The 10,904-nt window shown below is 33.3% G+C and overlaps 1 protein-coding gene across 1 annotated transcript in view; it reads left to right on the forward strand.

The window, feature by feature from the left end:
• The window catches only part of LOC108728294 (transmembrane protein 8B), a 52,941-nt gene extending 44,057 nt beyond the window's left edge, over positions 1-8,884 (forward strand). Inside the window, exons 5-8 of the mRNA XM_018456787.1 lie at positions 2,677-2,903; positions 3,205-3,399; positions 3,601-3,670; positions 8,730-8,884. Of these exons, the coding sequence (XP_018312289.1) occupies positions 2,677-2,903; positions 3,205-3,399; positions 3,601-3,670; positions 8,730-8,839 (602 nt within the window). The 3' untranslated portion in view covers positions 8,840-8,884. The remainder of the gene's footprint in view (positions 1-2,676; positions 2,904-3,204; positions 3,400-3,600; positions 3,671-8,729) is intronic.
• Positions 8,885-10,904: the final 2,020 nt, after the last annotated feature.

The raw sequence follows: 10,904 nt of genomic DNA on the forward strand, positions 1-10,904 counted from the left end.
CCGGACGTTACAGTGACTAAACGTGATCATGCACGTGCACTTCGATATCAGCAAAAACTCGGATTGTTGTTTGGCGCTCAAATATTCCAATTAATGCTTTAATTAGGCAAATATGACTCTATAAATACAAATAATAAAAGATACAAGTCGCCCATATATAAAAACTTCTTTTTTTCTATTTTTATACATATGTTCCGAGAGATATGCAATATTTGTACAATTCTGTCTTTATTAATAGACGTTTAAACAAGGAACAATACTAAATAACGCTAAAATATAGCGTAAACGTAGCTTAAATAAAAAAATTTGAAGAAGTTTAAAACAAAATATTTTCAACTTTTCGTTGAATTCATGTTTTTTCCTTTATTTAAAATCGTTTTTCGTATTATGTGACCTATGCACTATATAATTTGACTCCTTAAGTGTGTTCTGTTTCACGCATGATGCACATGATGTATTATTTTATCTTTATTGTTCACCGAATATTCCTAGTTTACACCAATAGTTTAATACACGCGAATTGATTGATAATAGTTTCTTATAAATTCTTAATTTTGATGTTAAGTTAAAAGAACAGACTATTACAAAATGATTCACACTAAAATGATCAAGATCAATTAAATACATGAATTGTGCTGTATACATTTACACGGATCGCCGAAATTACGCTAATTTAATAGAACGTTGCTAGTTGATACGAGTATTAAACGATCCGATCGGTAAAATCAGTGTAAACTAGGACATTATTGAAAAATGATAAAATAATACATCGTGCGCATCATGCATGAAACGGAATGTACCCAAAAATCAAGCAAAAATAAAAGTATACTTACCAAATCTGCGATCCACGGAGTCGCGATACAACTCACTATATACGTATAGATATCACGAAGAAAGAATTGAATGATACTACGTATCATGTAAAAACTTGCAAGCTGCAAGAGACTGCGAACAATGCGAACTTGTGAAATGCTTCTTTTTCCTCTTCTTCTGTTAACGATACACTCAAAATGTCATATACAGGATCACGTCTCATCAATATCACGGGTAGGCTCATCAATATCACGAAGCTTTTATATATAATGATAATCACGAATATCTCAATCACGAAAACGCCCACTGCCAATTTGCGAAGTGAGAGCGATTGCATTATTGTAAGGCCCAATGTCCACGATGCTAGAAATCGATTCGAGTTCTCGGATCGAGAAATGTGTAACCAATCAACTTGCCGGTTTTCCGTAAAAACTGTAATCTGATTGACTACACATTTCTCAATTCGAGAACTCGGACCGAGTTCTAGCATCGTGGACATTGGGCCTAAAAGAGCCTTGACCCTCGAATCTCTTGATATAGCCGAATAGGAGATCAGCACCGTTACAGCGTAACTCTCTGTGGTTGGCCGATTCATTGGCGCGCTACTATACACTCCGTGAACTACAAAAATAAAGTAATATCTCATACGCATTATGCATGTAACGGAACGCAGCCTATGGCTGTGTTCGGAGAGACACTTTTTGTGTCATTCTACAATATTTTCATCGTTCATATAATAATTAGGTATAAAACAAGCGAGGATAGTGTATGACACAAATAGCGCTGATAGCGCGCTCCCCGAAGCGCAGTCTAATATGATGTGCCACATCATAAAATTTGTTTAGTAATAACAATTTCATTTTAAAAAATGTTGTTTTTAAAGCAAATCGAAATAACTTCGAATCGATATCAAAATGATAAAACATCGATATCTTAACAAAAACTACATAATTTACTTCTTTAAGAATCTGGCGATGTATATATTAATCTTCGTTTGAAAAATATTTATAAAACACAAACATCGAAATAAGCTTCAAACGAGCAATATTCCGATTTGATGGAATTTCGTTGACTTCAATGTCAATTTAACATCGATTCAATGAGTCATTTCTCACTGGAGAGTGATTTAACGATTTCTTTTTTGATATGACATCGCTGATGATGATGATGATGGAACTGGTCGAAATGTCCGATCGATTTTCATCAGCGAGTTTCATATATGTAACAAATTTTAAATAATTTTGATATATTGTATTTTTAATCATAGTACAATTATTTACTCTCTCGCACGCACTAACACACGCACTTGCCCGTAGTTATATTTCATTGTTTGAATTACAATGAGATGTAATTGAATCGAATAAGTATTTTAATCATAATGCTAACAGATTATTCAATTCGCACAATTTTATAATTCCATATAAAATATGCGCATACATACACACGAACAAAACATCCCCTCCCCCATTTTCATTTTGTGAAAGCAATGTTTATAGTTTCTCAAAAAGAGAAGGAACTTATATTTGTGTTAAATATTTATACCATTGTGAAGTATCTATACCATACACTATAAAAATAAAAGCATTATAAAAGTGAAAAGCATAAAAATGTTATTAATGTAATCTATTTGCAACTGCAATTTAATATAATAATAAAATTATATATTTAATATAATAATAAAAAAATTTACTTCGATGACCAATGTAATTAAGCGTCACTTCCAAGATGAGAGCTAGCCCGTGGCTTCATTTTTTTTTAATTTTATGCAACGTAAAGTGCACGATTCGAAAAGATTTAATTGACTTGTACAGAAATTGTATGAATAAGCTATAAGTTTCTGTTAATATATCAATCATTATCTAGGTTACACAGGATGGGATTGTACAGAGATTTCTAATACCATTCCTACTATTTCTCTTATGAGCACCATATTGCTCATCACGAGCAATGTTTTTTTCGTACCAGCTGTATACGTAGCCGTAAAACGAAAGTTGTACGCAGAAGGGCTGGTATATTTGATTACGATGCTGTTCTCGTCTCTGTATCATGCCTGTGATGAAAATGGCCGATTTTGTATTACAAAGTACGAGGTATATGTCTTCGAATCTCTTTCTTTATTTTTAGACATCCTATTTGTAAAGAGTAACTATAGTCTAGTCAAGAAAAATAAAATTTTAATATAGTATTAAATTTCATTAAAAATGAAAGAAAGCAATTAGTTCAATTATCTTTAATGAATAATAATAAAAAGAAGTTTACACTTTTCGTGATATACACACACATATTTTACAATCGAAAATAAATAAATTTCAACTGAATTATTAAAATTTACATCTTTATGTCTTCAGTACATCATATTTATGAAATACTTAATATATTTATTTGATACAGATCTTACAATACATGGATTTTTTTTCGAGTATTTTGGCATTTTGGGTGACATTGATAGCAATGGCAGAATTACCAATCACTATTATACCATTATGCCATATGACAGGAGTGTTTGTCATCACTCTTGGGATGCAGATAAACAGGATGTGTTTAATCAGTATATTGATACCGCTGTCATTGGGTATCATTATACCGGTAATCTAGAATTACTTTCTTTAATCTAATTAATCAGATGGTTCTGTACCAAAGAAAAAAAATGTTAATGGATGAATGAATAAGGATAAATAATTTTAAATATAAGTAGAGACAATTCTGTAATGAAATGTAGAGAACATGATCGAAATTCACGTAGAAATAACTGAATTGCATCAAGGAAAATAACAAATTCTGTTATAGGTTTCCAGACATACCTATCGTACTTTTCAATCCAGAAAATGCAAGAAACCAAGCCGAAAGATACTACTAGGTTTGCTTTTTGCTATTACAGGTTTATTACTCTATTCTTTCATTGAAACGGAGAAAAATTATCAAGTATGTATGTTTATAGTGTGCGTGTGTGTGTGTGTGTGTGTAGTTTTTATGTGCACATAAACATGTATATATTTTATAAATTTTACTGAATCAAAGAATTACATATCATATAAGTAAAGAATAAATAAGAAATTAAAAACAGGCTATAGGAGACTAGGAGTCAACACGCAAGTTATTAGTAATGCGGAGTTATACAAAGACGGTTTAACCTAGAACGTTTCGACTCTAGGTTTGAGTCATCTTCAGCTAATATTCGGAGTTAAAAATTAGTTAAATAAAAATGAATTCACGCATTGTACAATATCCACATCGCCAAAATTTGAAGTATATCGGTCAATGTTCAATAAGTTTAAGTATGAGGCCCTGAGCAATCGTCCAACGCAGTTACATAGCTGAGTTGAGAAAATTCTTCAACTCATATCTCCAACATATTCACGGTTCTTTTAACACATATCATAAATTCGAATCATAAACTTATAAAAATATAAAAATTGCACAGTTTTGAAGGCATCTAGTCGTTACAACTGATCATGACAATCATGAATTTTCTCAACTCAGCTATGTAACTGCGTCGGACGATTGCTCAGGGCCACATATTCAAACTTATTGAACATTGACCGATATACTTTATATTTTGGCGATGTGGATATTTGTACAATGCGTGAATTCGTTTTTATTTAACTAATTTTTAACTCCGAATATTAGCTGAAGATGACTCAAACCGAGAGTCGAAACGTTCTAGGTTAAACCGTCTTTGCATAACTCCGCATTACTAATAACTTGCGTGTTGACTCCTATAGCCTGTTTTTAATTTCTTATTTATTTTAATAAAAGGAGTTTGATTAAAAAAATTTTTAACTCACAAAATTTTTTATGTAGTTGATTATTTTGTTGTTGTTTTTTATATAAGTAAAGATTTTTTTATTGTGAATATTTTGGAGAAATGTTTAAAAAACGCTCCGTGATCTCCATACATTGGTCGCGTTCAGCGGACTCAATTGTTGTGTAGCGGATCCGTGAACGCTCGCTGCTATTGATGTATTCTTTTAGATCATCCAATAGCAGCAAGAGCTCACTGATCCGCTCCACAACAGTTGAGTCTGCTGAACGCAACCATTACCAACTAAATATCTCGCATTATACATCAAATTTAAAGAAAAATGAAAATTTTTTAATTTTTAATTTCATAGGTGGTAAAAAATATTGTGAAGATGCATTTTTATTGTAGAATTTAAATTGTCTTTTATGAGTGTTCACTAAAGGATTTTATTATTATTAAATCATGAGTATATATATATATACACACTACTCAACAAAAAATAGGGAACACTTTCGAACACGCTCAAAATTGCACAATATTACAATGACCGTAACTCGGTGAAAAATCATCGTAGATAAAAAAATAAAAAAACATTTTAAAGCTTGAAATCTCTACATTTGAAATCGGTAATTGATATTTCGATATGACTGATTTTTTGGAGACTTATACGGATATAAACAGATATCCGTCAAATCTAAAAATTTTGTGCGAAATTTACAAAGTTTCATGGCGTGAACTAAAAATCGCACACAAATACAGTTTACACCATTTGCGTGCGATTTTTACTTTACTCCATAGACCTTTGTAAAGTTTGTACAAAATTTGTACAAAATTTTCAGATTTGACGGATATCCATTTGTGTCCGTATAACTCCGTAAAAAATCAATCACATCGAAATATCAATTACCGATTTCGAAAGTAGAGATTTCAAACTTTAAAATGCTTTTTTGTTTTTTTATCTACGATGATTTTTCACCGAGTTACGGCCGAATGTTATGCAATTTTGAGCGTGTTCGAAAGTGTTCCCTATTTTTGGTCGAGTAGTGTGTAAAATATTTCCTTTACATTCTTTAAATTGCGCACTGAATTCCGCGCTGATTTCGTAAGCCCTTTATGTAATTACTGGATTATTACTTTCATTTTCTTTATATTTTTATGTGATGCTTTTTTGATCGAGTTACGGGATTTTCAAAGTTGTCTTCTTGATTCTTATCATTTCCTGAAAAATAACGCTTACCGTCGACATTAGCGTTACCCAATGTGCACCACGTGGAGATTGCCGGTCGGATTTTGCGTATCGTGTGTATGTGTATATGTGCGTATGCGTGTGAGAGACAGAGATGGACTTGCATGTGTATGTGGGTTGCTTGCGCATAGTTAGTATTGTGTGTTTCCTCCTCTCTGATCAATTACCGCTTATAGTAATTGTCGCATGTTTATGCATCTCTGAATTAAATCTATTGGAATTTTGTTCCAAATTTGTCGAAGCGCTTCTCCCAACTCATTCTAGTTGTGTGGCTGTTCCTCGCGGCGTCTTAATCGTCGTCCCAAATGTGCTCGATCGGATTCAAATCCGGGCTGTTGGGATGATTCAGCAATGCGATGTCATGTTTCTAAAAAAAAAAAAAACGGAGTTCGCGTCACGCGCGAAATTCCAACATTGGAACTCTCGCTTGCAGACGCTCATCCTTGGCGTTATGCCAATACGAGCTCATAACGGCGGTTCAGTGATGGGGATGCATTTCCATGGCAAGAGGGACTGATTTAATAATTCTACCACCTTCAGCAGTGACGAGCATTCGATATGTGAATGATATTCTCCGACTTCACATTTTGCCATCGAAGCGTCAATTGCGCCAGAACTTTGTGTTTATGCAAGACAACGCTCGTCCCCACACGGCAAATGTAACGCAACGTGGGTTTTTTTTTTTTTAAAACATGACATCGCATTGCTGAATCATCCCAACAGCCCGGATTTGAATCCGATCGAGCACATTTGGGACGACGATTAAGACGCCGCGAGGAACAGCCACACAACTAGAATGAGTTGGGAGAAGCGCTTCGACAAATTTGGAACAAAATTCCAATAGATTTAATTCAGAGATGCATAAACATGCGACAATTACTATAAGCGGTAATTGATCAGAGAGGAGGAAACACACAATACTAACTATGCGCAAGCAACCCACATACACATGCAAGTCCATCTCTGTCTCTCACACGCATACGCACATATACACATACACACGATACGCAAAATCCGACCGGCAATCTCCACGTGGTGCACATTGGGTAACGCTAATGTCGACGGTAAGCGTTATTTTTCAGGAAATGATAAGAATCAAGAAGACAACTTTGAAAATCCCGTAACTCGATCAAAAAAGCATCACATAAAAATATAAAGAAAATGAAAGTAATAATCCAGTAATTACATAAAGGGCTTACGAAATCAGCGCGGAATTCAGTGCGCAATTTAAAGAATGTAAAGGAAATATTTTACACACTACTCGACCAAAAATAGGGAACACTTTCGAACACGCTCAAAATTGCATAACATTCGGCCGTAACTCGGTGAAAAATCATCGTAGATAAAAAAACAAAAAAGCATTTTAAAGTTTGAAATCTCTACTTTCGAAATCGGTAATTGATATTTCGATGTGATTGATTTTTTACGGAGTTATACGGACACAAATGGATATCCGTCAAATCTGAAAATTTTGTACAAATTTTGTACAAACTTTACAAAGGTCTATGGAGTAAAGTAAAAATCGCACGCAAATGGTGTAAACTGTATTTGTGTGCGATTTTTAGTTCACGCCATGAAACTTTGTAAATTTCGCACAAAATTTTTAGATTTGACGGATATCTGTTTATATCCGTATAAGTCTCCAAAAAATCAGTCATATCGAAATATCAATTACCGATTTCAAATGTAGAGATTTCAAGCTTTAAAATGTTTTTTTATTTTTTTATCTACGATGATTTTTCACCGAGTTACGGTCATTGTAATATTGTGCAATTTTGAGCGTGTTCGAAAGTGTTCCCTATTTTTTGTTGAGTAGTGTATATGTACAGGGTGGCCCACGTAAAGTGTTACAAGCTAATAACTCTAAAAATATTTGTCCTGTCAAAAAGTTGTTCATGAGAAAGTTTTATATATTCGAGGGGCTTTTCTAACTACGTAAACAAAAATCCACCCTCGTCCCTCCTTGAAGAAGGACGGTGGGTAACTTCCAAGTTTCAAATGGGATTCCTGTAAAATGTTACATGTTTGGATTCTACGGGGAAAAACAAGTAAACTTTGTCTGAACATTTCTTTGGAAAATGCTCCTGTTAAAAGTTATGGATATTTAAACTTTAATGTAGCGTGCATTGAAATTAATGATAAATTAAATAAGATTCATAGTTTTTGTGTTTTTTTATTTTATTAAATGTTCGAAGTGTTGACCATTAACATCTAAACACTTATTAATTCTTTTTACAAAATTTTTTCAGAGCAACGCGTACTCTTTTAAATGAGATATTTCGTGACAGGTAGATAGGTCGGGGAGGTTCTGTTCAATGGCTCCCTTGTTCACCTAATATTTCACCTTTGGATTATGTTTTATGGGAGTATATCAAAGAGGAAGTCACATCTCAGCCATTTACGGTGAAAGAAGATTTAAAACGAAGAATACGTACAGCTTGCACTAAGGTGAATCTAGAAATATTTATATTTAGGCAAAGTTTCGTAAAAAGAATTAATAAGTGTTTAGATGTTAATGGTCAACAGTCCGAACATTTAATAAAATAAAAAAAAACAGAAAAACTATGAGACTTATTTAATTTATCATTAATTTCAATGTACTCTACATTAAAGTTTAAATGTTTATAACTTTTGATAGGAGCATTCTCCAAAGAAATGTTTCAAAGTTTACTTGTTTTTTCTAAATATATAACAATTTACAGAGGGTCCCATTTGAAACTTTGAAGTTACCGCCCGCCCCTCTTCAATGGGGAACGAGGGTGGATTTTTGTTTACGTAGTTAGAAAAGCCCCTCGAATATATAAAACTTTCTCATGAACAACTTTTTGATAAGACAAATATTTTTAGAGTTATTAGCTTGTAACACTTTACGTGGATCACTCTGTATATATTAAGAGCCTTATTTCTTGTTCATTTATTTTGTTGCAGTATGTGCACAGTGCTTGGCACATTATCATGGCAATATCGTTAATATTCTTGTTACTATCAGCAAAATTAAAACAAACCACATCATCGATAAATGCTTCATTCGAAAATGATAGTGAATCATGGAGTTGCAAAGAATTTTACGGAATCCCTACATTCACAATAATCGATCAAGAAAATGGAACAATTGCGTTAAATTGAATATATTTATAAAAATAAGTTTCCAAGTTTTCTTTTTCTTCTCTTATTTTTCTTGTTCCCTCCTTTCCTCCCTCCCCTTCCCTTCTTTCACCTCTTTCTTTATCTTTAATAATAATAAGTAATAGTTATATACATATATATAGTATATGTTATTTACGTTGTGCGTGCGTGCGTGTGTTAGAAATAAAAGTACATTACGTACCTATATATCAACATGAAATGTCGATTTTAAATAAACACTTTTTCAATATGTACCAATTATTAATACATTTCTATACGTAACATTTTTATTCGACTATTGTAATTACATACTGAATTAATCAACAAAATTTCATTTTAGAGATGTCAAAAGGTTTATGGGTTATATCACACGCCGTGTCGTGATTCATTACTAATGTCAATGTTTCGTGAACCTTGCCGTTCTGTTTTTTGTGACTGAACTAGTGTATGTACACTTTTGGAACTTAAAGTGAGATAGATATATGTTTAATATTTGATGATAAAGCTAGAAAGAGAATTCTAAAGCGGGGAGCACACCCTTGCATAACGCATAACACATAAGGCATAAGAAATTCAATCAATCATAGTTCTTTATTTCATGGAAAAAAGGAAACGAACGATTTTGATTGATTTATTTTCTTATGCATTACGTGTTATGCGTTATGCAAGAGTGTGCTCCCTGCTTAATGCAATTTAGGTGCAGGAATAAAAAACAGCCGCGATGTCATGGTTATTGGCACCTTTGAAAAAAACACTTGTGAAAGCCTCACAAGTTCGTTATCTTTAATATAATATAACAGTAGTGAATTCTAGACAGGGTTGAGTAAGTTAAGATACATTTTCATAGGCGTTAATAGACGCGCGTCAAGACGATTTTATAACGTCATGTTAGTTTCAGCTTCGACGCCCAGAAGTTCAGATTTTCGAACTTATAAGCGTCGCGCGCGAAAGAACACATTTAAAAAGAAGCGAAATGGACGATTCATTAGATGTAAGTAATAAATTAGTCAATTATATACTATAATAAAATTATTTATACATCTTCAATATATAAGTGTATTGAAGAAATAAATTGGATTTCAGCCGGTTTTTGTAAATACTTGCGGAGTTTGCGAAAGTATCGTGAACGAAACTGAAATAATTAATTGCGTGGTAAGATATTCAAATATTCTTTTGGATTCTAATTCAAGATACTTTTATCCACAATGTAGTTCAATTAAAAATCTTGATTTTAAGGTTCGAAATATATATTGAATAAAACAGCACAGTAGGTTTCCAACAAGATGACACAGATGACACAGTATAACACAATGAATCATATTATTGTTTGCCAATGTTAAACAAAGATAAAATAATCATTGTCTTACACTATGTGTGCTTCCCAGCAATCGCCTACACACACACACACACACACACACACACACACACACACACACAGAAAATTGTTGGGTATATATATATACAGGGTGTCTAAAAAAAACGGATCGAAACACAATGGGGACGGAGATTGGATCAAGGGGAACAAAACAGTTTTGTACCATTTTGCAGTTGACGCAATATTTAACGAGATATTAACGTTTAAATCTACGTCCCCATTGTGTTTCGATCCGTTTTTTTTTAGACACCCTGTATATATAAGAGATACCTTTATGAAGATTATTGCCGAGGAACGACAACCGAGTGGCTCCGACAGAGCTTCTCGGCGTAAAAAGTGGCGTTTTTATGATCAAATGTCTTTTGTTCGCAACATTGTTAAATACACCGTACGTAAATTTCATAACAATATTTTGCATTATACAGGGTGTCCAGCCCCACTCTTCCAATCTCCCACAGGAAGGTAGATGGGATCGAAATAAACATAAAAGTCCTTTACCGTTTAGCGATATCCGTAATAATAATCGAAATATTAAAGTTTGAAATTGTACTAATGAGAGCGCGCCTATAGAAAGAATAGAAACGGCTCCGGTCGCTCGAGGT

The sequence above is a fragment of the Mycetomoellerius zeteki genome, unplaced genomic scaffold (genome assembly GCF_001594055.1).
Source record: "Mycetomoellerius zeteki isolate Tzet28-1 unplaced genomic scaffold, Tzet1.0 scaffold605, whole genome shotgun sequence".
Classification (NCBI taxonomy): domain Eukaryota; kingdom Metazoa; phylum Arthropoda; class Insecta; order Hymenoptera; family Formicidae; genus Mycetomoellerius; species Mycetomoellerius zeteki.